The 27,808-nt window shown below is 36.6% G+C and overlaps 1 protein-coding gene and 1 long non-coding RNA gene across 6 annotated transcripts in view; one reads left to right on the top strand and one right to left on the bottom strand.

Annotated features, from left to right (window-relative positions):
* PDE1A (phosphodiesterase 1A) overlaps nt 1-27,808 on the top strand; it is a 282,559-nt gene that overhangs the window by 203,569 nt on the left and 51,182 nt on the right. For 3 of the 4 annotated variants that reach the window (XM_054699907.1, XM_037523666.2, XM_037523665.2), the window contains exons 2-5: nt 2,649-2,762; nt 22,928-23,110; nt 24,440-24,506; nt 27,633-27,749. In XM_054699907.1, the coding sequence (XP_054555882.1) occupies nt 2,649-2,762; nt 22,928-23,110; nt 24,440-24,506; nt 27,633-27,749 (481 nt within the window). Of the gene's footprint in view, nt 1-2,648; nt 2,763-21,220; nt 21,446-22,927; nt 23,111-24,439; nt 24,507-27,632; nt 27,750-27,808 lie in introns of those variants that run through there. The other variant, XM_054699908.1, reaches the window with a different exon arrangement.
* LOC129146642 (uncharacterized) lies at nt 438-21,172 on the bottom strand. 2 transcript variants are annotated; one of them, XR_008553603.1, is made up of 3 exons: nt 21,002-21,172; nt 6,834-6,862; nt 438-619 (listed from the first exon to the last, which is right to left on the bottom strand). It is a non-coding gene; the product is annotated as an uncharacterized LOC129146642 (long non-coding RNA). The 2 variants fall into 2 exon arrangements; XR_008553604.1 differs by lacking the exon at nt 438-619 and adding an exon at nt 5,362-5,464.

Genomic DNA, 27,808 nt, shown 5'->3' with positions numbered 1-27,808 from the left:
AGGATACAGCTATTGTAAAAGATATTACTTTTATCTCAATATCAGATTGTCATTACTATTACATAGAAATGATATTGATTGTATATCTGGTTTTCTATATTGCAAACTTGTTAAAATCATTTATCATTTTTAATAACTTGGTAAATTTCATCAGATTTTCAACTTATATAATAATATTTGTTGTAAAATATTAGAGCCTCTTGAGATCCAAGTTTCTTCAGGTGTGATCTATGAAGGAATAACTTCCCTGGTAACACCTGTAGGCTGCCATGAATTAGAAAGTGTACCTGTAGACTCCTCAGGGAGTCCTCTCTCATTTTGGGGATGTCTCCATTCTGGAGTTATTTACATTGAGTTATTTCTCATTCATTTGACTTATCAGTTAGGACTGGGGTCAGCCGCGGATTAAAAAAAAATCTCAAAATAATAGTTGCTTAAACACAAAATTTTTGCATTTGCATATGCAGTAAATCCAGAAGCGGGTGATTTCAGACAGGTGGAGTCACTGTCTAGGATCCAGGCTACTTCATCTTCCTTCTATGTCACTCTTCATGGGTGGCATTCTAGTGCCACATCACTTTAAGTTCCAGGATGACAGCTGCGCCTTCAGACAGCTCCACTGCATTCCAGGCAGTAGGAATGGCAAGAGATAAAAGAGAATTTCCAACTGAGTTAGCCCTCTTCAAAATAATTGTTTAGAAAAATCTTACTCAACAACTTCAACTTATTTTTATTGGCCAGAATTTAGTCAGAAGACTATAGCTAATTTTTTAAGTGAGCCTGGAAAATGTAGGGTTTTTTTAGTGGGAAAAATTGGTAACAAATAAAATAAGTTTCAGTTATTTCTAAAGTAGGGGAAGCAACCATCTTGATGTGCTTATTGTTTTTAAAACCATATCATGCAACTCAAGTAATTTTCACAAGTAGTATACTTGAATGGTGTATTTTTAAGTCTGTGCAGAACTGTGTAGGGGCAGGATGACACAGGGTAGATTTTCTATGATCCGAACAGCTGGGGTGAAGGAGGAGAGAGTCCTGGAGCACTCAGGGATTTTCAGGCTTTTAATGGGTTTTTACAGGGTAAGCAGCAGGCAGAGGTGCTGGGGGGATGGGAGGCTGGCAGACCTCCCAGCTCCCAGCAAGTCTTCACTCTTTCTGGGCCCTCTGGCATTCTCTGGTGATCTCTGCTTCTCTTTTGCTCTCTCTGTCACTCTTATTCTCTCTGCTTCTCTGCTTCTGCTGGCATCCCGTGATGCCACCCTTATAAGCCCAGTATGAGCCCAGGTGAATCCCATCTACATATGCCCAGACCCTATTCCAGGTGCCCGCCATCAGGCATGCATTCAGGACCACAGGGTTCCATCATCAATCCTAATGGCAGGAGGGCAGAAAAGCCTGATGCTTTTTTACCTTACCCTACAAGCTGTGAAACTCTTTTATTGTCACACAGGAAGACGTTTTAGTAAGTATAATGTGTTTGATAATAAGCTTTTAAATAATCTGAAAACATTCTATAGGTTGCTCCATTTTCATCACATTCTGATTTTAGGCAAACCTCAAAGCCAGGCTTAATTTTTTTCTTTTTAAGTAAACTGACTTTGTTGTTGTTTTTGTTTTACTTACCTGTTTATATATTAACAGCATATTTACTAGTAGATAAATTATATTTTGCGATATTGTTGTCTGCTAATGCTTTTATCAATCAAAAGTATATGTACAAAACAGCATTTGTAGCTTCGTGAACAGAAGTTTTAATCTGGGTTTGTTTTTTTTTCCTTGGAGAAATAGTGTTTCTATGGATGAAGGAATGTCAAATACCCTTGCCAAAATTTTTAACATGTCTTTTACCCTAATCCTTGATATTAAAAATTATCCAAAATAAATTTTCAAGGAATCTGCTACATCATCTATAAAATAGTGAGTAAGGTAGAATTACTTCATTCCTTCTGAAATAGCCTTTGTTCGGGAGTGAAAAGAAATTCTGCTGCTAAGGTAGAAAAATAGACAAATTTTCTGCATCTTACTGATCTGTGGTATGTAGAGAGTGAGGGACACACGTTCCTTTTCCACCTACTATAGGCAGTATCTTCAAACATATGTTCTTAGTCTATGCCCACTCAAAATCACCAATAATCTCCCACCATAGTCCATTGAACCTCTTCCTCTTTTGCTCCCATCTTCCCAAATATTTTTTTCTTAATCTTGATATAGTGCCTTGGAAATTCTGTGTTTCATTTTCATTTCTATTGACATATATATAGTGAATAGTTGATGTAGTTGCAGTCAAAAGAACACCCTTTAAATGTTCTCTTAGTGCCAACTCTGAAGCAGAACAACCATTGAATAAATTCTAGTGTTAAAATATGCTTTTATAAATATGTTTATATTGTTTTGAATTTTCAGGAAGACTATTCTTGAAATATGGTGCCCAAGCTGGCGACCCATAATTCTATCACTATTGAGAGGTGAATATAATTTCAAATAGTTGCTTAGGTGATGAAGACTTAATTATAATAAGTCTAAAAAATATTTCTATTTGATGACCTAGAAAGATATGTTAATTTTTTTCCTTGATTTCTTCATATAATATTACTTTTACACATAGTCACAATAAATCTCTATTTCTCTTTTGCTACTATTTGGAATAGACTAAGATGCTTAGTGAAGCAGCTGGAAAAAGGTGATGTAAATGTCGTGGACTTAAAGAAGAACATTGAATATGCAGCATCTGTGTTGGAAGCCGTTTATATCGATGAGACAAGGTAAGTTTTACCTCCTCTTTTTTTTGTCTTTGCCTCTTGTCCCTTTGTTCCTCTTTCCTGACTGTTTTTTTTTAAATAATCTCATACATGTATTTAGTATATCTTGCTTATGAAACCAAAGTAAAAATCTTGTTAAAATTTAAAAGGTGCTTTTTCATGTAGCTACTTAATTGGACTATCGTTTATTTTAAAAGTACACATTTTAATTCAAATGCCTTGATATCAAAAATAGTCAAGCAATAAAGTCATAAAATGGAAAATGAAAGTCTCTTCCTACCCTTTCCTTAGACCCAGATTTTTAAATGTCAGAGACAGATGTAGGCTTATACTGGTTTTCACAGATAGAATGATGTTCCGATTGTCGCAGATTTCAGAGTTCCTTCTGAGAAAATAGGTGTCTTATGACCACACATTCTCATGAAAAGTATCTATCAGTCCCTTTGTGCAGGACTTGTGAAGGGGCAGCTCCAGATGTGTTTTTGATCATCTAAATCTAACCTCTTAATTAGTGGAGTCATAAGGAGATTAGGAAGCAAGGGATGTTGCCTGGAGCTGTTACTCTTATCCAGGTGATTTTTCTTCTAGGGGTCATTTAGCAGTGACTGGAGCTATCTGGGCTTCAGTTAAGGGTGTGTGCTGCTGTTATCTGCTGGATGGAGTGTTGTCATGCTGCTAAATGTCCTGCAATGCACAGGCAAATCTTCACAACAAAGAATGATCCTGCCTCAAAGATCAGTAATGTGGAGATTAAGAAACCCGCTCTAAGGGGAAAACTGCACCATCTCTTTCCTCTTTAAGGGGGTGCTTACCTCTGACCTGATATCAGGTCACCTGAGAAACCTGGTGCTAATAGAAGACTCAGTGGGGTCTGATCTGACAGTCCTTGGAAGATGTAAACAGTGTCTCCTGGCATTTAAAGAGCACTGAGACTGGTTCCTGAATCTCCTATCAAAAAAGATAAAGATGGCTGACTGATTAAGATTGCCTGTGAATGCAGAGATTCAAAGGCCTCTGGAGGGAGAAACATGCACTTCCAGAGTGTAGCATAGAACAGGTGCTGAGTTTTTTCAAAGTCATGAGGCAAGTGAAGTAGAGGTCTCCTGATGGGATTAACCAAAGAATTCTGGCTTCAGAAGGTGAAAAACAGGCTGCAGGAGCTAATTGTTGATATCAGAGCCAAGAGAAGAATGATAAAATTTCAGCCCTATCATTAGAGAATGTTTAATGCTTGAGGTGCCCTCTGGGTGTAGTAAATTGTTGCTGAAGGATGCATAAAAGCTCCCAAGGAGAACAACAACAGCAACAAAAAACCTAGCATCTGCGTATTTGTCATGAAAATGACAGCGAAAAATACCAGGCTAGTAAGACCTTTCGGCCTTTATTATCTTCCACCTCCCATGGAAACATTACTGAACAATGAAAACAGCAGAATGGAACAGGGGATGAAACAGGGAGAGTGAGGATGTAGTGCCAGGAAGGCACAGAGCAGGTTTTCTATGATCCAGGCAGATGAGTAAAGGAGGAGTCCTGGAGCCCTCAGTGTCTTTGTCAAGCTTTTAATGATCTTTCTATACCATTTGTAGTGCAGCAGCCAGGTAGAGGGCAGGCAGGGGGGCCTAGGGGCCAGGAGGCTGGCAGGCCTCTTTGCCCCAGGCGAATCGTCACTCATTCTGGACTCTCTGGCCTTCTCTCTTGGGCTCTCTGCTGGTCTCCACGGCTCTCTGCTGCACGGTCCTCTGCCGCCACACTGTTCTCTGCTGCCACCCTTATATGCTCAGTCTTGGCTCAGATGTGCACACTTACAGATGCCCACACTATACTCTAGGTGCCGTTATCAGGCACATGTTAAGCCCACAAGTGTCAATTATTGATGCTAACTGCGGGAGGGGGGAGAAACCTGATCACTTCCATTTACCCTACAGAGGACATCCATCATGCCTCTTTCATTCTGCAGGCGTCTATGAGCGGGTCTGAGTTGGCAGGAGGTGAGAAATGTTAAGCCAGATATGGAATTAACATTTTCATATATCCTCCTGTACTGGATTTACACAGGCACACAGGAACAAACACACACACGCGCACTCACACACATACATGGTTATTTTTTTTAGCACCTTTTTTTCTCCCTTACAAGCCATGACCCTTTTTCTTTCACGGAACACCTGTGTTGAACTTTTACTGAGACGTCTTCACTTCCCCCATCCATACCTGAGTTAGTTATGTGGATGAACTGATGTGACTTATGTCCCTCTGCCCATTTCAGGGCCTGTCACATGATAGCATGAGACAAAGTTTTGTTCCTTTTTCTCCTTTTTTTTCTTGGCTGGGTTATAAAGTGCTGGAGGACAAATTCTCTTACTTTACTTTGTATCCTATTCAGCACCTCGTAGTGATTAAGTACCTTGAGGGTTTAACGAAGTACTTGTTTGAATGAATCTATCAGCTGGGTGCTATGAGGAGTCCCTATTTGGCCCTCTATTACCTGCTCTCAGCAGCTCTTTTTTTCCCCCACCACCTTCCCTTTTATCCACTCGACTCTTTCCTCCTTCTCCTTTGGCCTTAGAAACCTCACTTCATTTATTGATGACCCATAGTTTTTCTAAGTGTTTTACTTTGTCAAATTTCCCACTATGTAAATATCTCATAATTGTCTTTGTCATTCTGGCTTCTTTGCGTAATTCCTTCAAACTCCTTCCGTTGCACTGTTGATGACAATTATACAGTGTTCTTTCATAGGTAATAAATCCAAATATTTCAAAATCAAAATAATTTAAAAAGGTACCTCTTGAAAGCTTTACCTCCACCCTATCCCAATCTACATGAATCCTTCAACTCATAAATCTCTTATGTATATTTCCAATGATTTATTACAAGTTTTTATTTCCTATTTTATCTCCAACTTTCACAGAAGGTAACATACAATATGCATGGTCATTCATTTTGTATTTTCTTCTCTTTAAACAAGGAAAGTTGGTGATCTTATATCATTTATTTAACTTTTTTTCTATCACACAGTAAGAATTGTTCACCAATAACTGACAATAAGGGGTGTGGTGTGGGTGATGTTGCACAAGTGGTTCTTTATTTGTCCTCAGGATGGAGATCACAAATGGGTTGGAGTCACAAATTAAAAAAGGGGAAAAAAAAACGTAGACATGCTTTTAGATTATAAACTCTGTGCAGAATTGTTTGTGGGGTTTTTTGTTGTTGTTGTTTTGGTTAACTTTCACTGAATGTATATAAACATGATTCTTCTAAACATTTTATGTGTAAATAAAACAGAAAAATCTGATGTTACTCATAATTTCCTTGACCCTTTATTTTCATGTCTTCTCTATTATTCTCAACTGGAATGAATTTAACCTGTAGACTGGAAAAAGGGTCCCCACATAACAAAGGAGGAAAAAACAGAAATTATGGTTTCTCTCTTACACACACACAACACACACAGCCTTTTCCTACTAAGCCTTAGTGACTGCAGGATTTCAGTTAAGAAAACAAATCAAAAAGAATCTCTTAAAAAATGATTTAAGTGAGAAAAATAAAAACAAAGTTTCTGATAGAATTTGAATTCTGACCTTCTTTGAAGGATTATAGCACAATTCTCTAAGGGATATGACTGTTTGTTGTTTTTTTAACAAGACATTTTCAAATGCAAATGCCAATGTTTTATGAGTCCTGCTTTTAGATGTGTCCCTAGAGATTATTGTTTTTCAAAGTTGCACAGTGGTAATCCAGAAACATGTGACTTTAAAAAGTCTGCTTTATTGTCCTTTTTAGGATTGGGATACTGCCAGGCATAGCAGCATCATTGGCCTTCTGAATTATTTACTATTCATAAGGGTGTGCAGCTGACCAGGAGGTGTACTTTCAGAGATGGATATTCGTGCACACTAATACAGCCTAATGATGCAATTTATAGCTTCATTTTATTAATGTGAATAATCCAAATCTTATGATTCCAATGGTTAGAGCACAGACTCTGTATTAATTAGAGTTGATAGTTCAAAATCTGAATCCTCCACTCAAAATTCTCTTTTAAAAAGTTACTTAACTAATAAAAAAACTTACTTTATTTCTCTATTTCCTATCTTTATCACCTGTAAAGTAAGAGTAATCACAATTAATATGAGATACTGTACTGAAAAAGAAAAAGTTAAATGATAATCATCATTTTTGTTGTACTGATAAAATGCAGATACTTATGGGATACATACAATGTTAAGATAAATAATTATACCTCCTAGTAAAGATGTCAGTTTCCTCAGAGCAATTTTTGGTCCTAAAAAATGAAGACAGTTTTTGATTCTGAAATACTCTACTTACCATGAAATAAAAGCAAAGTGCAAACTGATGGGAAAGGATCTTAATAGGATACATGTCTAGATAGAAACATTCTCAATTGCCTTTTATATCAGTATCCCTTATTTTGAGATTACCCAGAGCAAGAATACATGGATGCCAATCAGTACTTCAAGATGTGTCTAGTAGAAACTGAGTGAAGTCCAGGGCACCTCAGAGTTAAGTCCCTTGAATCATCAAGTACAAGAATTTACAAGTATCATTCATTCATAAACAAATATTTTTGAGCCCCTGAAATGAATATCAGGGACACTGGTCATAAGAATCAGGAGTACAACTGTGCAAATAACTTGACCCGGGAATGGGTCAGGAGCCATGGAGATAAACCTAGACACAAGAATAAATACTGCAAATAAGAAACAGTGAAGTTCTGAGCTTGAGAGAGCCAGCATACATTACAGGGGGAAATACTAAGCACCAATAACTCATAATGAGAGGATTCCAAAATAGACATGGTTGGTATTGCAGGCATTGCTTAATATTAATGCGTTTTCTTCTCTGGCAAAGATCCCTGTGTCCATTCTTAAAGACATGATTTCTACAAAAGGAATAATAAACTAAAAATATCTGAAACATGCTAGATACATAAGGAGCTCAGAAATATAGTGCCAGTTATAGGTATAATTTGGGGAATTATAACTTAAGGAGCTTAGATTTCCTTAAGCTTTATTTTGATTTCAATAATCAGAGCTCCTTTGCTACTTTGGTATGTTCACCATCCTAAAATTTTGAGAGTGCCCAGCAAATACTTATTTTATCAATTTGTCAAAGTGATGGGCTGTCTTTCTTGCAGCCAATGTCAGGCTTCAAACTGCAGAATTGTTTCTCTGCAGTTCACCTATATCCCCAAGTCCAGAATGTACAGGTGGTTACTGCTCCCTAGAGAGTGCAGTCGCTTAGTCTAGTTCCTAAACTGAAGCTAGAATCAGCTGTAACTGCTATAAGACTTTACTATTGGATGTCTCGGAACCAGTAACATAGAGGTCCCCTAAGAGGCATTGTTCTTCATCCTCTAAGGTCTAGGCTCACCCCACAGATGCTAGCTTACTATCCCCTATGGAAGTGACTTTGAACATGTTTTCCTGTGTTCAGGATCTCAAGCTCCAAGGCCAAGAGGAAGTAAGGGGACTATAAAGAAATAATGTTAAGTATGCATTCATCTCCCAGGATCAGTACCTATGCTCAAAGACTATGCAGTGTAAGTGTATATTTAGAAAAAACATTGACATTTTTCTAAAGGACACAGAACTTGCAGTGATGCGTCTTTGCTCACACTGAAGACACCCATGTACATTGCTGTTCAGAGATGTTTACCTTCTTGCAGTCACATTGGATCTTCACTTTATTTTTGTCTAACTATAAGGTCTTTTTAGAAGAAATTTTATAGAACAAAAGAACAGTCTACCCCTGAAGGTAAAATAAAGTCTCTGTAGAATAAAACAAACAAATGAACTCTACATATATATATATATATATATATATATATATATATATATAATTTTTCAAATGTCTGTTTTTCTCAATTTAAAACATTAAGGTTTCAAAAACTCTTAGAGTTCTATTGCAATATGGGTCACCATGTTGCCCTAGTAACTGAAGTCAAGGAATAAGATGAGGTGCCAAAGAGAGGTGTGGAGTGGGAGGGTATAGTTAAGGACAGACATGGAGAACAGACCCACCTAAAGTTAGATATGTAGCTACTAAAGAGGAGACTTGGAATAGAAATATAAGCAGAAGCATTATCTGAAGGATATGGAGTGTCAAAATTCAGAAGAGAGCAGGTTTACTAAAAAAAGGTAAATCAAATGCTACAGAGAGAAGCATTAGAGGGAGTTAGAAGATTCCTGATACCTCTAAAGTGGAGTTTCATAAAAGAGAAAAAGCTACCAGCCAATTGTGGTCCTATGAGGAATTAATATGGAATGGCTCTGAAGAAATTTACATAGACTATTTTTCAAAAATTTGCTGGCATGGAAAAAATCAATGATAGAACAAGATCGAAAAATCTGTTAATGAGAACAATCACCTGTTTGGGTTAAAAAATGTTAGAGAGGTTGGTAACTTTAGTCTGGAAATGAAGAGTTAGACAGAAGGGCTTGAATAAAGAGAAACTATTTATAGGAAGATTATTTCAAAAGCTATCGTTGGGAGGTTATCTGGGAAAAGAGACAGTCAGCCCAGCATGCATGGAAAATGTAGATGAAATGAGTTAGCTAGTGTACAAGCGGGTGTCTTCAAATTAGTAAAACATGAGTAACACTAAAATTAGAAAGGCTAGTTAGCATTTATTTTCAGTTGCTTAGCATAGATAACAATACTGCAATAATTATGGCCAAACTGTAGACCGTGGGCTGTAAAACTTCAGAATCAATGTGATGTGATGAGAAACTCTTTGTGGTTATTCACTATAACCAGCATGTCCTGGTCACATTGATTTATGTGTATTCCTTGGACATTTAGAGCCAACGCAGGAAGAAGGAAAGGAAAAGGGTCAGACTATTGGATACTGTTTGTGAATACTGTATTTCAATTGTAAGTGACAGGAAACCCAACAAAACCAATTTAACTCTCACCATCAAAATACTGTTTGCTAAGTGCTAAATATAAGCACAGGTTGATTCAAGGGAAAAATGATGTCAAGATCACTTCTGTATCTTGCTTCCTTGGAATGGGCTCCTTCTGATGCTTTTAGTTGTAGCAAGATTGTAACTCCCAAACTTACAACCTCACACCTCAAATCCAGCAGGAATGAAAATGGTTCCTTTTCCAGAGGTTCCGACATATATAACCTTTTAATTTTATTTTTTCTAGTTATGTTACATGCTTATCCCTCAAACAATCATGTCCAGGAGAATTGGATATACAAGTTCAGTCGCCAGGCATCTCATGAGGCAGGTAGAAGACCAATTTATATTAAATCACGTGCTGAAGGATTGAGACTAGAGGAGTGTGCTTTCCTATATGATGGCAACAATAACAGTATCTTCTCTAGACTGAAAACTAAATCATGCTAGTATTGCATGCAGGGGGACCAGAATCTGGGTCTCTATGGTTCTGTATGAGATGTTGACTATCTTTTGTCCTAGCTTTGCTCCTATTGATGATAAACCTATGGGCAAGAAAATTTTTTTCTCTAATCATGGTCTTCACAAATGGAAGATGAAATCTCCGTTCTGTTCTGGAATTTTATGGTTTTACCCATGTTCTCAAAGTCCCTTCTAAAGACCTGCTTATGCCTAAACTACTCTGGCCACCTGGAGTGTGACAAGCAGGAGCTCTTATCATTTGCTTATTGGGGTGAAGAATTTACAAGTGAGAGCTCATGTTTTCTAGATTGTTTCCATTTGTAGTAGTCCCTGAGGTACTTAGTTTGAGGGATATATGCTAAGACATTGTTGGAGCTCAAGGAATCGTTAAAAAAACATGATTTTTATGAATTCCATTTTTATGGTGTGAATTGTAGGGCGGGTGGCTGTTTGGAGTGCTGTGTTTGTAGGCTGTTCTCACCCTGTACAGGGAGTGTGAAAACCAGGTTTAGAAAAAGTGGCAATATATTTGGGTTGATTTTCATATTTTCTGTCCATCTGTGGTGTGTTACTTTCTACAAACTTTCAAAAACAGCCTCACTATGAACAGGGAGGGAATAAAAATCTGACCAAATCTTTTGAGAGATGACTGACAAAAAAAAGTCCATGCATTATAAGAACTCACTGTGATCTTGTTTATTTAAGAATAAATTGAGGAGATTGTTTCATTTTTTCTTTTAGAGGTAGATTATTTATTTTTTAATTCCTTCCACCAAGCCACCGATACCCCATCTGCCTCCCTCCCCATCTCCTTTATCCTTCTTCCTATTCCCTCTGGGAACCATTATCTTCTTTTTGCCAAGTTCAAATTTTTGTTTCTTCTGTTGTTTGCATGTGATTGTTTTTTTGGTATTTATGGTCTGCAGATGAGTGAGACCATCTAAAATCTTTCACACTATTATCTCACTCAGCATAATCACTTCAAGATCTGTTCATTTTGTCCCAAATGCCACTGTTTCACCATTTTTCACAGCTGTGTAATATTCCATTGAATATATGCTCTAGAATTTCTCTATCCATTCATCTTTTGAAGATCCCTTGGGTTGGGTCCATGGTTTGGTATAATTGTAAATAGTGCTGCTATGTACATAAGTGTTCGTAGTTATTTTTGAACTTGATTTTTCTTGTTGTTTGGATAAATACCTAGTAGTGGTATTCCTGGGTCAAATAGAATTTCCACTTTTATTTTCTTGAGAAATTTCTATACTGTCTTTCATAGGGACTATACCAGCTTGCATTCCTACCAACAGTGGATGAGAGTTCCTTTTTCACTGCAACTTTCCAAACATTTGTTAATTCTGTTCTTTTTCATATGTGCCATTCTCACAGGGGTGAGGTGATATCTCAGTGTGGTTTACTTTATTTTACTTTATTTGTATATCTCATAAAATAAGTGATGTTGAACATTTCTTTGACTGTCTATAGGACATCTTTGGGCAACAAATTGGCCAATGAATTGGTGAAAATAAAAATAAACTGATAGCGATAGTAAAAAAATATATTTTGAGGAAAGGTTTAACTTTAAATATTCTTTTCTAGTTGTTATTAATTGGTATTAATACCAATTAAGATTATTTGACCATTATATCCCAGGCAATATATGTAATTTGCATAGATGATTTCACAAAATTCTCAAAAATCCTATAAATAGTTACATGATTGCTACGATAAAGTTCAGAAATTTGAGGCATAAAGAGAGTTAGTGACTTGCTTAGGATCATAGACTTTTTAAATGTTAGAGAAAAGTTAACAGGTTAAGTGGAATATACCCAACATCCAATCTTCGTTTTCCAACGCAACCCTTTTTCCCCCCACCCCCAATTATTCACTCTCCTCTGCCAAGCTAAATGATTCTCCTGCAAAACAAAATGATTCAGGGGAGACCAACCTCAGCCTCAGGCTTGAGATTAGTAAATCTAAGTGATTTAAATCAGTAATTAGCTGCCAATTCCTTCATTAATGAATTTGGACATGGATGTGTGGTGATTCTGACCAGTTTGACCAAAAGGAGTTGTGTTACTCTAGGTTTTGTTGTATCTGAATATGATACAACTACTTGGCTACAAAGATAAAGCTAAGCCTAACACCGAAGATGGTAGTATGGAAAGAGGGAGAAAATTTAAGTCCTTGAGGACCTCGTTGACCTACTAATTTTTAAAAATACCTATTGGAATCAACCTATTTTTAAAGTTTTTTTTTTTTTGTTGTTGTTGTTAAAGAAATACATTTCCCTATCATTTAAGTCTCTTTGGGTTAGGTTTTTCTCTCACTTGCTATGACTGCATCATTACAGTATGTCCTGCTCCAAAGCCCTTAATGTTCATAATCCCTAATACCTTCAGAACCATCTTATCCTCATAGTAAGTATCAAAACAAATGCTTAATTTCTAAGTTAGAAACTTAGAATTCATACTCTATTTCCCCATAAAACAAACTACTTGGCTATGTTTCTAAGCTAGCCCAAAAAACATATTGCTCCTGTGACAAAACTGAACAACATAGGTGGTTCTTGGACAAATAGAAAATCAGAGACTTAAGTTTTTTCTTACTGATTGAAAAGAAACATTTCCTCATTCTTTTCTGTATTCCATCAGCATACCTATCTCCAAAATATATTTTGTCTCTTCCTACTTTCCCTCTGTTTTCTCTCCTCTCTATCTTCATCAGTCTATCCTGAATCCCCATGATCCTTATTTATATAGTCATCTATCAGCAAGTTCTACAATCGGCTCTTGCTCTCCTTCCGGTTCCAAAACAGGAGTGGGAGCTAGGGTGGGGTGAAGTGGGGTATCCAGTTTGTTTGTGCTCCAGGACTCCAAAAACTTATTTGGAGTGTACTGTCAGCCTCCTAAGGGTTTGTCTTGATTTGGATAAGGTCAGGCAGGATTCAGTGACCCTTCTCAAGATCTCTTCTGTCTTCCTTTCTGACTCCTCTTGATTAACCTAGGGCATCTTTAGCTAATTATAGGAATGGAAACTTTGCTCTGACTGATCACATACTCTTCTATTATGTTTGCCTGGGCCATTCTTACCCCCGTGGGATATAGCTTTTGAAGCCAAATATAGGAACAGGTATTCTCCACAATACTGCTCCCTGCTCAGGTTAATAACTTGAGGCAATAACTGAAGACATGACTGACTATAGAACAAAGGGTCATAGGATAGTAGGAAATATTTTTTTTATTTTATGTATTTCTTACATCATTTTTCATTTTTGCACAATATATGCATTTTCATCTTGATTATAGTCCCCATACAATTCCCACCACCCTTGTTTTGATCCTACTCCCTTCTCCCCACACCCCCCGCCCCCACCGTAGTGTGTGTCCCTGGTTTATGGTTGCATGTTGATTTTTATTTTTACTTTATTATAATTAGTCTTTTTCCTGGTCCCTTATGTGGGTTTTCTAAATTCCTGCTATGAGTGAGACCATCCGGTATTTTTCTTTTGGATAGTAGGAAATATTTTTTTTAATTATTTTGTGATAATCATCTTTTTACACATGAAGCAGGACCAGATTGAAGTGTTATATGTATTGAACATATATAACACACATGCATCAGAGCAAACAAAAATGACCTTATTCCTCACCTAACCACTACAAATAAATGAATATTTTAATAACTTCTGAAACCAGAGACTCTCTGCCTGTTTTTATACATATATTAATTCATTTACTCAACACATACTTATGAAGAACACTTTGTATAGATTGATGATTATTTTGCTATTCAGCTTGGTTATTGCTATTCTTTGTCTTCCCTTTCATTCTTGTCTTCTGAATATACCCCACCTGTTAGTATCCGTTCTCCACCCCTGCTCAGTTGAGAAGTTGACCTTTATATTTGCAATCAAGTAAAATACAGATTATTTTCATTCATAACATCAATATAAAAGGTTATCGATTAAGATAACTTTGTGTAGATTCTTCTTCCAGTCCCTTCCCATATAGTTCACCAACACTTTCCATGGTCTAATGAGCATATGGGAAGTAATAAGTACTGCTAAATCTGTGTTACAGAAGAGAATTAAGTCTTATTTTCTTGGCAGAGATCTTCCATTAATTGGCAAGCAGTAAATACTCTTCTCAAGCTTTAGCATGCATCAGAATCATCTGGAGGACTTGTTAAAACAGTGTTGGACCCCACCCCCAGAGTTTCTAATTCAATATGTCTTGCAGTCTATTTCTGTCAGATTCTAGGGTGATTGTTATTCTACTCATTCAGGGGCCAAGCTTTGAGAACTACTGGATTAGAGGATGTCAAAATGAGGCTACAACAAATAGAGATGTAAAAAGAATATTAGGAATGTAATGACTAGAATTTGAAGGCCATATCAAAAGAATGTGACCCTAATAGTGCCCTAAGTTGTGTATGAGATGACCTTGTGCTGAATCACCATCCCAACCAGGGGATTTCACCTTGAAATAGGGGATAACAAGCAGGAGATGCTGAACTGGAGATTAGCAATTTCTCACAGCCACAAGTCTTGGGTGCAGAGAAGGTAGATGTGTCCTTTGCTTTGTGGACTGAATGCCTTTCCCAGATCTAGAAATCTGGATTTTCTCTCTAGCCACTTTTGTAGTCCCAAATTTTTCCTCTAGCCACTCTTAAAATTGTGTCTTTGGAAGGACACACAGTTAGACAGAACATGGAATGCACTTTTCTTATGCTTCATTCCCCTGAATGGGAGAGTCAACATATGTACTCCCTGCAGAGTATGGGAAGAAAATCAATACTAGGTAGATACTGTTATATTGTGGTAAAATATACTTAATACAAAATTGACCATTTTATGTATTTTAAATATACAAATCAGTGGAATTAACTATAGTTCAGAATGCTGTGTAACCATTACTACTCTCCATTTCTAGAACTTTTTTATCATCCCAAAAGAAACACACTCTACCCATTAAACAATAGCTCCCTTTCTCCTTCCCTCAGTCCCTGGTAACCTTGATTCTATGTTCTGTCCCTGTGAGTTTGCCTAATCAACTAGGTAAAATTTTACAGTAGGCAAAAGTTATTTTTGACAATTCTTCCCACTTCCGCTTCACAACCTATAGAATCCTTAAATATTCTTTGGCTTCCCTAAGTCTGCCTCGACCCACTTCTTTCCATAATGTTTCAAACACTCTGATTCCCATGAAACTTTCCTTTTTCTACATGTCAGAAATCAGAAAACTGCTTAGACTAATTCATGGAGATGTGCAAATAACTGAGAGTTTGCAAAGGCTTGTGACACCATGCTAAGTGTTTCATGTGCATCCATTTCATCCTCACAACCCCACTAGAGATACTATTACTTTTATCCCTATTGTATTGGGAAAGAAACTGAGACTCAGGTAGACGAAGTATTTTTTCTAGTACTACATAACTAATAGGTGATGAAGCTGGGAGTCTGACTCCAAACCACAGACAGAATTTATTAATAAAAAAAAAACAGTAATTAATGGAATGTCAGGCTTTGTGCCTAACTGAATTTTTTCAAAGATATCTTTGAGCCAAACTTCCTGGTGGGAAGCCAATAGTCATCTGCGAGGCCAATGGTGGTTTCCTGCTTCACCCACTCCCTCTGTTTTTCTCTCCCAGCTGATTCCCAGAACAGAATCTTATTTGAACTCTTTAGCAACTTGATGCCTTCTCAGAGCTTTGCCCCAAGTACCCCCCTCCACCCCCCTCCCCAGTCCTTTTCATCTGCTCTAGGAGACAGGTCTAGACAGTCTAGACCCCTTCTTACTTGTATGGGTACAGAGAAGGTAGAGTTCTCCTTAGATCTTAACTTGTGGAAAACTGCATCTGACTTCAAGACTCCTTAGTCAGTCTCCTTTTAGCTTGGATTTACCTCTTGGAAATTAAGCTAAGGTCAGGATAACTGACTTGTCTAACCAAATGGTCCATCTTCATAGTCACTCATATATACTGGTTATCTTCTCACAGTTAGGAAATGAAATAAAACAAAAAACCAAAAACTAAAAAAATCAGAGAGGACATTGAATAAAGCTATCAGGTAGACATAATAAGGAAGAAAAACTGTGCCCCCCTCTGCAAAGAAAGCCCCAAATTGTCAAAATAAACTTGTAACCCTGTCATTTTATGTCCTTTTTGGAACAATACAAAGAGTAACTAGTAAGTAAATAAATGTGCTTTGGTAGTAGCCTGGAAGAATTCATTCAAATGTATTTCATACTCAGGAAGTAGGGTACTAAATAGATATGTCTTATCAAATCTGCTATCTTTAAGATTATCTTAAGCTCAATTATTTTTAACTCTGAGAGATGGGATAGAGCCTAATGTATCATTGACTGAATGTGAAGGTAGTCTGGATACTAAGAAAAATATGCTTTTTATTGACGGATAGCTCAGCATTTAGAAACTCTGACTCTGAAATCAGACTTGAGCTTAAAATTTGAAATAGCTGCTTCTGGCTGTAAGACTTTCAGTAATCACTTCAGGTGTATGTGCCTCAATTTATTCATTAAAATAATAATAATGAAAATGATAACATCTTCCTCATGGTAATATTATGACAATTGAATGAGGTAAAGTTTGACTTCTTGTCTGGTTCATAATAAGTAAGCATTAAAGTTAGCTGGCATTATCATCTACATCTATCCTCAAATATTTCTGAAGTCTGGTGAAGCTTTAGTATTACCTTTAAAGTGCATAAGGACTTTCAGCAGGTGGGAAGATACAGGAAGATAAAAGCACAAGCAAGTATTTTTCAAAAAAATAACAATTAACTTGCCCATAGGGATACCACTTACCCCCAAAAGATTCTCCATACTGCAGAAAAATCATCTCTCTTAATTCCCTCAACCTTTCTACAAGGACTCACTTAGAAAATGTTTACACATGTCAGTCCGGTGCCACCTTCACCCAGGGCCAGTGGAACTGCTTTCTTGAATACTGCCATCTACTTTAGGGTACTCAATGATGGCCCCTTAATGGTAGGGTGATAGGGTTCCAAAGCCAAGAAGAACCTGTGGCCTAGGGTCCTCTTCCCTTTGCTAGTACCCAGACTTTGGACTTCCTCAACCTGCCCAGTGTGTTCCTTTACCATATTTTGGGTTTTAAGACTCCAGAATTCTCTGCCCAAAGATCCCATAGCCTGTCTCATAAGTCTTAGTGGGCCTTTTTCTTGTGTTCCTTTGACCTAAGGGATTCCAGAATATTGGGCCCCACCACAAAGAGTAGCCAAGAAGCAGCTTCTTTCAAGGCTGGATGGCTTGATGGAGATTATGCTGGGGACCATATGAGGGATCACAAGGCTTTTATGGTGAGGGCCTAAGCAGGAGATAGGTGTGCAGGGAAGGGGGTGGGATTGGGAGGCAATCATGGACAACTGGCTCAGCCTTGCCATAAAAGGAGTTGAGAATTCTCAGTCCAAATCCAATTTGTCAGACCTTTATGAAACTTATTTAAATGTAAACAATGGAACATATATAATAATTTGTTCACTTGATAGATAACTTTAAAATATTTAATTATATGGTATTTGGGAGAATGTGCTTCCATCCTGGATCCAGCAGTGTTAGGGGCAGAACTGAATGAATTAGTTTATTGTTGAAATGTGTCCTTTATAAGGATAGTAAAGCAGGAAAAGAAATTTCAAGCTTGAAAAGTCAGTTTTTCCTAAATGCATCCAGTACTTGAATTTTAATACTTAATAGGTATAACCGTGGTCATTGATTGCCTGGAAATAACCAGGCATATACCACATGTTAGTATGTGGGTGTAACCATTTTCAAGAGTCTACTGTGGACAGAATTTTCAATGATATAATTGTAGGAGTCAAAATCCCATGACCTCTCCTTCCGTGGCTGCCTCCTACTCTATTCTCTTCCCTCACAAATTTTCTAGTCCAAAATATAAGTCCTTTGGGAGTTTTGTCATCTGATTTCAAGAGAAAATTTGTAGCATAAATAGTATCGAAGGATCAGTTAAGCATTGATTAGATGCAGGGTCAATTTTCACAGCTTACTGGTCCCTCATCAACACAAACGTGTGTTTAGGGACCCCTCATTTTCTGCTTTATCAACTCCTTTGGAACTGAAAATGATTTTTCCATCAAACACTAGTGCAAGCATTTTCCAGAGGTCAACAGTGATAACATTTATAAATCTGCATATATACTCCTTATCATTTCTTTTCTGTATAATACATTTCAAAAATTCCACAGGAAGATGAACCGGTGATTATTTTGTCATATTAAGTTTCTAACCACAAAGATTTTTTATTTAAGATTTATTTTTATTTATTTATTTATGCATACAAGAACTGGGGTGAAGGCCAGAGGTGCGGGGGATGAGAGGATTCAGCAGAGACAGAGTGGGGAGCAGAACAGGTGGATCTACTAAAATACATCGTTAAGGGGAGCAGCAGGCAAGACAGGAAAGGTCTGCTGCATCATGTGGGTTAGCTACCTGGCAGGGGATGGCACTCATGCTGCAGTGGCTGGTGATAGCTTGGTAGCACTGAGACTTTATTTTATTTATTTATTTATTTTTTAAAGATTTATTTATTTATTTATACAAGCACTGGGTACAGTCAGAAGTGTGGGAGGGTGAGAGAATTCACCGAGCCAGAGGGGGAGCAGAACAGGCAGAAGGACCGAAGTACACTGCTGAGGGGAGCAGCGGGTGGCAGGAGAGGTCTGCCGGCCTTGTGGGACTCTCCTCCGGAGGCCGGGGAGCAGCCAGGGATTGAACTGGCACTGCAGAGGCTGTGGGCAGCTTCGCAACCCAGCGCTCAACTGCTGCGCCACTGGGGAGGCCCCAGCACTGAGACTTTAACCCCTGTGCCATCAGGGAGGCCCAGCCACAGAGTTTTTGCTTTTTAGGCGTACTCAGGTTGTAAACAATTATGCTTTCTGCCATTAAACACAGGATTAAAGAGCAATCTTGCTTTTCGATTTCTGAAAGCAAAATTAGAGTATTTGAGATTCTTTTTTATCAACCTACTTGTACAGATTTATTACAAAAGTGAAATGGGGCCAAAATATAGTCTTCTATATTTTATTTGAGGCATTATCATCTGTAAGTATGCAGATATTTTCATGTCTTAGATAAATGTATAGGGACATTGTTTATGACAATACTGTAACAGAAGCCCAGGATTGCTATTCCACATTTTACTCGCAATTGATTTTGCCCTATCGAGCATGATCAAATAAGATCTGAAGAGCCCCTGTGGTGCTCAGAGTGAGGAAAACAGAATGTGCAAGGCAGATGCCAGGGAAAGGGAAAATGGGAAAGCAAGAAGAGAGGTGGAAGAGAGTGGGGAGAAATATATGCCATTATATTTTTTTGGTTTGCTGGTTTTTCTTAATTTGTATAAATTTAGGTTTTATCCACCTAGCTTTCAACTTTTTTCTCTCCAACTTAGAATGATTATCTTGGTTAATCTGTTATAACTGGCTTGTGTCTTCATTAGGAATTTGTTACCATATTCTACTTGCTATGTGATCACAAATGAATTAGTATTTAATAGAGATACTGATTTACTTGACTAAAGGCATGCCACAAACTATTTAAATAAATGTTTCCCTCATGTGCCTCTGATGCAAAATATTTTTAAATTATTTCATTTCTTCTCCACCTCAAGGATATATACTTGCCATAATTTTCATTGCATAAAGGTAAATTTATCTAAAAATAATGAAGATGATTGAGTACAGTGCTACTGCTGCTTAACAGTCAAATAATATGGCTTCCAAAGTTTAGGAGACCAGTGAAGAGGCTGCTGCAGTCAGCCAGGCAACAGATAATGGTATCTTGGCCCTTCTCTCATTTATTGTTGGTGGGAAAGCAAAATACAATTTGGAAGTTTCTCACAAAATTAAACAATTATCATACGATTTGACAATTGTGCTCCTTGGTATTTACTCAGTTGAGTTGAAAAAAAATCTACACATAAACACTTCTAACAGATTTGTTCATAATTGCTAAAATTTGAAAATAACCAGATGTCCTTCAATAATAGAGTCAATAAGCAAATAATAATACACCCATACATTAGAATATTTTTCAGCAATAAGAAGAAATTAGCTATTAAGCCATGAAAAGAAAGTATGGTATTTAGGTTCATACTGGCTAAAGCAGCATTTTAAATTATTCCTAATGGGATTTTTATTATATTTTGAAATAAGAAACAGGGTCTATATGCTCTATTAAATGAATATTAATATAATATACAGCTGAACTTTAATCTCCTGAAGAGAATATTGTCTTTTCCTTTCTCTTTATACACATAACTTTATATAAATGTACATATAATTGACTCATAATTATATGGTCTGGCAAGTTGGAAATCTGCAGCACAGGCTGACAAAGATTGGAAATTCTGGCAAGAATCAACATTATAGTCTTAAGTCTGGAGACAGAATACTTTCCTCTTTGTGGGTTTTCTACCTGATCTCTTAAAATCTCAGTTATTTTGGTGGCCCATTCACATTATGGAGAATAATAAGAGTTCTTCAACTTGTACTAATTCAAATGTAAGTCACATAGAAAATGTAACTTCACACCAACATCTCCCCTGGTGTTGGACCAAGCAACCTACCCACATTGACATGTAAAATTAACCACCACAGAGGTATTTGTTAGTTTTCTAAGATTTGCTTTTTTTTTTTTAACAGCATATTCCATACTTTCCTCAACACAGTCTCTTCCTTTCTTCCTATATTCACTAACTCATATCATTCTCCCTGAGTTTTTATATTCCTTCCTTTTCAATAAATGATATAACACATCATGATGAAGAATTGCCAGATCTCTGAGTACTACATACCTATTTTTCTATGCTGATGTTGTCATGTTTGATGATCTTTCTTGGATAAATTGAGCTTAGAACATGTAGCTTTAAAGTCATCAACTTCAAATTTGCATGCAGCAATTGGCAAACATTGCTAGGTGTCTTGTCATTCTACTTAGATAAGCAGTTAAATTCTTGGAGTGCAGTGACATCACAGGATTACACCACAATGATACCCATTCCACGTGTTCTGTTCTATGCTTTTATTTAATCACTGCATAAGAAATAATGGAAATGGCATAATCTTTAAAGCCCTCAAAATTTCAAACCATGTAGTGCAATATCTCACTGCCATTGGCTAAGGAATTTAATTTAAATGGGAAAAAAGATATGTTGCTCTGAATTAGGATGTCAGTGTGTTAAGATTAAATCAAAATCCTCCAAGTGTAAGGCCCTAAAGAAAATTAAAAATAATATAAAGTAAGTACTAATTGGTATTAATTTAACCATGTCCTTTTATCTTCATATATTTACAGATAATTTTGTAACTGCAGCACTTAAGGTGTTATTTTATGTTATTTCATAAGTGCATTCATGCTTTTGTAATACCTTGAAAAATAATGACAATTGACTATCTCCTATAAAAAGAGGTCATTTAGAGAAATAAGATTTACTCCTTTGCATCTTGTTTTTAACCTGTTTTTTGTTAGTATTGAATGTTTGGGGTGAGCTACTTGCTTTCCCCCCCCTTTCTGTGGTCTTTCCCTCTCTAGATGATGTGTGACTTATTCTGAAGACTTGAGCACATGCTGGCTTCTCTTTTGTCCATCAGCTAGCTCATAATCCTGCATCCTCGCTCTGTGGTGAAAGATTTACCAAATGAATTGCCTCCAAAGGTCAAAGCTAAAGTGTGTCAAAAATGGCTCTGAGTTATTAAGTTGGTGAACTGACACACAAATAACTGAGTTGGGCGCAGGCAGATCTGACCTCTGTTCTTCTGGATGCAAAGCTTAATTGCTCTGTAAAGCTGTGTGTGTTCTGTGGGGAGCCTTTCAGACTATCTTGTCAGCTCACACATTCAGGAAGTTCTAGATCACTGGAGCTGACCAACCTTAAAATGAGGACATTTTCTTGGTTCCCTCTACAAATACAGCTATTATCATTCAGTCCAATTGACATTGTCTGCCAGGAGCTGATACAAAAGAGCTTCTATGGAGTGGCTTCAGTTTAAGTTCACTTCCTCCCTCAGCTGATTTCCTCAGCTGGCTGTCTGAACCCATCAGATAGCTAACCTCAAGACACCTTTTGCTCTTAACTAGTGATATTTCTATTCCGCTTATACTGGCTCAGTCACCCTAAAAGCAGCTTTCAAGTAACCCATTTGTTTTCATCTTTACTTTTTTTTCACCTTCTAACCTTTGATATTGATATGAGAATAAATATCTTCCAGAGTAGTTAAAGTTACTATTTTCCCAATGTTTAGAGATACTTATCAAGTTAATAGTGCTTGATAGTGGCTTTATTCAAATAACATGAGCTATCTGTATTACATATACACCATTTATTAAATATAAGACAAGTATAGCTTCAGCCCACTCCCTCCCTTTTTACATACTTGTTTCCTTTATAGCAGCTATCTGATTATGAACTTTCTTCCCTATTTTTATTTATTATTACAATAGTATATTAATGATAATGACATTGGTACCCCTGGACTGGTACTTAATGTTTGAGAAGCTTCAAATTCTCAAGTCTCTCAGTCCTTTGCTTTCAGAGATGATCAAATTGAGAAATTCAGTGCCTTCCAAATGTTAACCCAACCATTTTTTTTCCTTTGGTAGTTTCTATTAAAGAACAATCACAGAGTGATTGTGTGTATTTTAAATCCTGTTGCAATGTTTGTTTTGTTATTAGTTTTTCTTCACTTTTTTTCTAAAATTTAATTGCTATGAATTTTTGTAGACGACTGCTGGATACTGAAGATGAGCTTAGTGACATTCAGTCAGATTCAGTCCCAATGGAAGTCCGGGACTGGTTGGCTTCTACCTTTACACGAAAAATGGGGATGATGAAAAAGAAATCTGAGGAAAAGCCAAGATTTCGGAGCATTGTGCATGTTGTTCAAGCTGGGATTTTTGTGGAACGGTAAGTGACATTGTAATATCTCAGGACAATAAAATTTGAGAGGCAACAAATAAATTACTAGATGAAAGTTGTAAAAGTCCTCTATTTTACTTATAGAGTTATTCTTATGCAATCATACGACTATCTCGAATGAACTGATGCGGGGACTTTATGATGAACTAAAATATAATAAAAATGTCTTGTCCTGGACTTAATTTTTATTTCACATTAGCATAGCTTAAAAGCAAAGGTTTTTGGGTGACGATTCTAACACATTCAAAAATAACACAATTTTACCCAAATAAAATGTAACATCTCATAAAATAAATTCTATACTATGTAACAGAATAAAGCAATAATTTCTCTGCACTAATGAAAAGGCCATCCTCTTCCCATTGTAGAAGAAAAGTTCTCACATATTAGCTATCAAATAGTTTTTTTAAACATTTCTGCCAGTGAAGCAAGGAAGCATCAGGTCAAGTCACCAAGCTTTCTAAAGTGAAATACATGTAATATGACCCAACTTTTTTTTTTTAAATGCTGGAATTATTATTTTTTTTAAAGCTTTATTTATTTATTTATACAAGCAGTGGGTACAATCAGAAGCGTGGGAGGGTGAGAGAATTCACCAGAGCCAATGCAAGGAGCAGAACAGGCAGAAGGACCAAGATACACTGCTAAGGGGAGCAGCGGGTGTGGCAGGAGAGGTCTGCACGCCATGTGGGACCCTCGCCGGTGGCCGGGGTTTGAACCGGCACTGCAGAGGCTGCGGGCAGCTTTGCAGCCCAGCGCTCAACCGCTGCGCCACCAGGGAGGCCCTGACCCAACTTTTTTATCAATATACTTAAAATTAATTTAAGGGAGACCACTATCTAACTTATGAAATGATGTGTAAATTCTAATAATAATACATACTCCCTCCTGTTATTATCATTTTGGAAAAAGAAATCAATAAAGGTAATATTTTAATGACATTGAAATGTCCAGACTGAAATTTTTGGAATATAAATGGACACAGAACAAGAATACTCATCAATGTGACTGCATGCTAGAAAATATTGTCTTTGCCCAAAGGACAGTCCCTTTTAGTAAGATGAAGACAAGGTAAAGCTATTTTTACATAGAAACTAAAATTATATTGATTTTAGTAAACAAAATACTATTAACATCTACTGCGTTGTATATGCTTAATATGTGATGACCACAGTTATCATTGTTGCTTCAAAGGAATTCTGTAACTAATGATAAAAGGTGAACAAGTAAAAGGTAATCTTTTCCCATATATTTAAGAAATAGTTGAGAACTGTGAGTAAATAATTTTTATGTATACATTTATTTTTCTCTTTTTAGGATGTACAGAAAGTCCTATCATATGGTTGGTTTGGCATATCCAGAAGCTGTCATAGTCACTTTAAAGGTGAAATAATTTAATTTATCTTAGTTTAAAATGACTCTTTTTTCAAATCTTCTTTAAATGATGGGAAAAATGAGGGTAGGTTTTAGCTGCAATCAAGTGTAAGCATTATTTTATATTTAAAATGCAGTGTTTTCCAAATCATGACATGTTATAGATAAATGAAGATTGATTTACACTAATAAACTACAACAATGTAGATGCATGTGTGTAAAGCATGTGCTTTTATTCCTTCTTCAGCTTTGTCTACGTAGACAAAGCTGAATTCAATTTTGAAGTAGTATCCAGTCTTGTCAGATGTACATCTTTTGTTATGTATATATTATGAAAGAGTTGAATGAATCATAAAAAGATGTTTCAATCAAATACAGTTAAAGGGCAAGAGTTACATGGGAGAAAATTGTATCAAAATTTAGGGCTGAGAAAATACAAAAAAGTAGGGTAAAATGAACAAAGACAAAAATAAGAAATTCATCTTTCTTCTATCTGATTTTCCTGTGACCCTAGTCTGAGGCCCAACTATGTTGCTATGTGGGTTAGAAAGAATAAGAGTTGAAACTCTGAAATGGTGAAGGTTTTTAATTGCTTGTCTCCTCTGTGTGTGTGTGTGTGTGTGATGTGGGTGCACATGTGCATATGCACACCATTTCTAGACATTATTTCCACAAAGGCACTTTAAGCTTATCATCTAGGTTCCTTATTTCTTTCTTTACTTAATTTGAGTGGAGCTTATAACTTTGCCCTCTCTAACAGTTTCATGGTAATTTTCCTGTATTAACCAAGAATTTAAAGGAAATACTGGCAACAGAATATCCTGGATTATGTTATTTCTGATTTAATAAACTTGTTTCCTAGTTTATATTTATATTGCTTTCTTTTGTTTTTTAATTTTATTTCAAACAACCCTTTGGTATTTGTTTTTTCTCTGCTGCATATTAGATTTTAATCTTTATTAATTTAAAACAGTAGATCCTTTTTCTTGGATTTTTTTTTATATTTGTATTTCTAAAGCTGTAATAAAGACACTTATGTGACTGACATGTTGCATTAGAGGATATTAGTTACTACTTGGTGCTTGAGAGATTTTTATTTCCTCAATTGTAGGTTAAGAAAATTACTCATTTTAATTTTATTTTTAAAAAACATTGCTTAAAAACAATGAACAATATTTCAGTATGTGAGAATGTAAATGTTTTACTAAAATGTGCAGAGAAACATGAACTACACATTCATCACTAAGGAATATTTTTAGTTAAGTAATTCTTATTTCCTGAGATACCTCCTTCCCTTGTTTGTGTTCAGTCTGACGAATTAAAAGCCAAGTATCTGCATTAGTTTATAAATGTAAATCATCATTGCTGATAAAAACCCTCAAGAAATGGAGAACTAACCTTTTACTCAGTGGGAAACCCAAAGCGTGCCCTATAAATAGCAGCCTTGTAACAGTCTGAACTAATTCTGTGTTAGCTTTGGAATTTGATGAAAGATTTGCTGGCCTCCTTTGAGCTTTACTGATGGTAAAATGCATTCTGACAGAACTTTTAGAGATTTTTAATTTACAATCAGATAAGCAAGTGTTTGGGGGATCAAATCAGGTCAAATGCAAGGAATTTAACAAAGGCACGCAAGGAAATCAATGATTACTGGTACTTCCAAGTGACACTAGTACTGGATTTTTTAAATGGTGTTTTTAAAAGAGAAGGTTTGAATACTTTTTTTAATCAGATTTTCAGTTTAGTTTCCCTATGTTACAATGCACACAGTTGAATCCTTACAGTGTATTTAATGAATAAAGTTCTAAACAGTGTCTGCTCAAATTCAAAATCAGTGCATAGCTTTAAGGTTGCTTACATACTGTTCAATATTAAGTCTGCCATGTGTATGTAAACACTAAATAGATCTTCTTTACTAATAGTTTCTGGTAACCATTAAAATTGATTTGGCTATTTTTTTTTAAGATTTTTTTTTTTTTATTTATTTATACAAGCACTGGGTACAGTCAGAAGCATGGGAGGGTGAGAGAATTCACCAGAGCCAGAGCAGGGAACAGAACAGTCAGATCGAGGAAATACACTGCTGAGGGGAGCAGCGGGCGCGGCAGGAGAGGTCTGCGCACCCTGTGGGACCCTTGCTGGTGGGTGGGTATCAAACTGGTGCTGCAGAGGCTGTGGCCAGCTTCGCAGCCCGGCACTCAACCACTGTATCACCAGGGGAGGCCCTGGGCTATATTTTTTAATATCATCTATTAATTTATTATTGAAGCTCAAACTTTAGGTTAAAAACTCCTTGGTGTATAGTATTATCTCCTGCTACAAGTACGTTTTGTGGACTCCTCTGCCTGGTTGTGCCTGAAAATTACCTTAAGCAAAATCATGAGTTAATTGGAATGGTTTGGTATATTGCTCCCTGTTCCTAACTGTTAAGGGGTATTTTCTAAGGGAGCTGTTTCCCTGTAACCTTACTGCTCCCTGAAGGAATTGCCTAGAATGGCAAAAATCACTATCTTCCTCCTTAATCAGAAGGCCCACTTCCTTTATCTTAGCATGTGTCCCTGGGTAAAAGTATAAATGAATTAGCCAAGATGAGAGTAATATGTAATATAAACTCTGCCTCTCTAGGGTATTTGCATTTTATTGCATATAATATCTAAGCTTTAAACCAAATTACTGACTTCTATGGTACAGTTTCAAACAAAGTGGCAGGTGGGTGGGTGAATGAAAAAGAGACACTGAGGCTACCTTCCCTCTATCCCATAACTGATACCATCCCCATGTAACCTGCAAATCAATCATAAAATGGGTCCACTCTGGGAAAATGATTTTTGGCCTAAGGTTGCAGAGGGATTAAGGATAAGTGCAGTATTAGAATGTTATCAATTTTGTTTCATCAAGTTTGATAACCTCAGGATTAAGGGGAAGATTTTGACACTATATTAAGAATGATGGTCTCACTTATGTGAACCCCTGGGTACTAAGTGGCCTTGTCATATGGGATGTTGGTAAAAATATAGTTTTATGTGCTGAATTGAAACCTGAAACTGCTGAATGTTTATCCCTGATCTTCTGAAGAATTTTTCATACAGACAGAATTATATATGGTCACCTAAAATATTTACTCTTTTTTCTACAGGATGTTGATAAATGGTCTTTTGATGTATTTGCCCTAAATGAAGCAAGTGGAGAACATAGTCTGAAGTTTATGATTTATGAACTGTTTACCAGATATGACCTTATCAACCGTTTCAAGGTCAGAAACATGGGATAAAAGTGAAATGCTCTTAGATTTAGTTATCTGAAAAGAATGAC

The sequence above is a fragment of the Talpa occidentalis genome, unplaced genomic scaffold, assembly GCF_014898055.3.
Source record: "Talpa occidentalis isolate TD23 unplaced genomic scaffold, MPIMG_talOcc4v2.1 talOcc4.3, whole genome shotgun sequence".
Lineage (NCBI taxonomy): Eukaryota > Metazoa > Chordata > Mammalia > Eulipotyphla > Talpidae > Talpa > Talpa occidentalis.
Note: the sequence above shows the minus strand (reverse complement) of the source record. Positions and strands in the feature narration are given on the sequence as shown.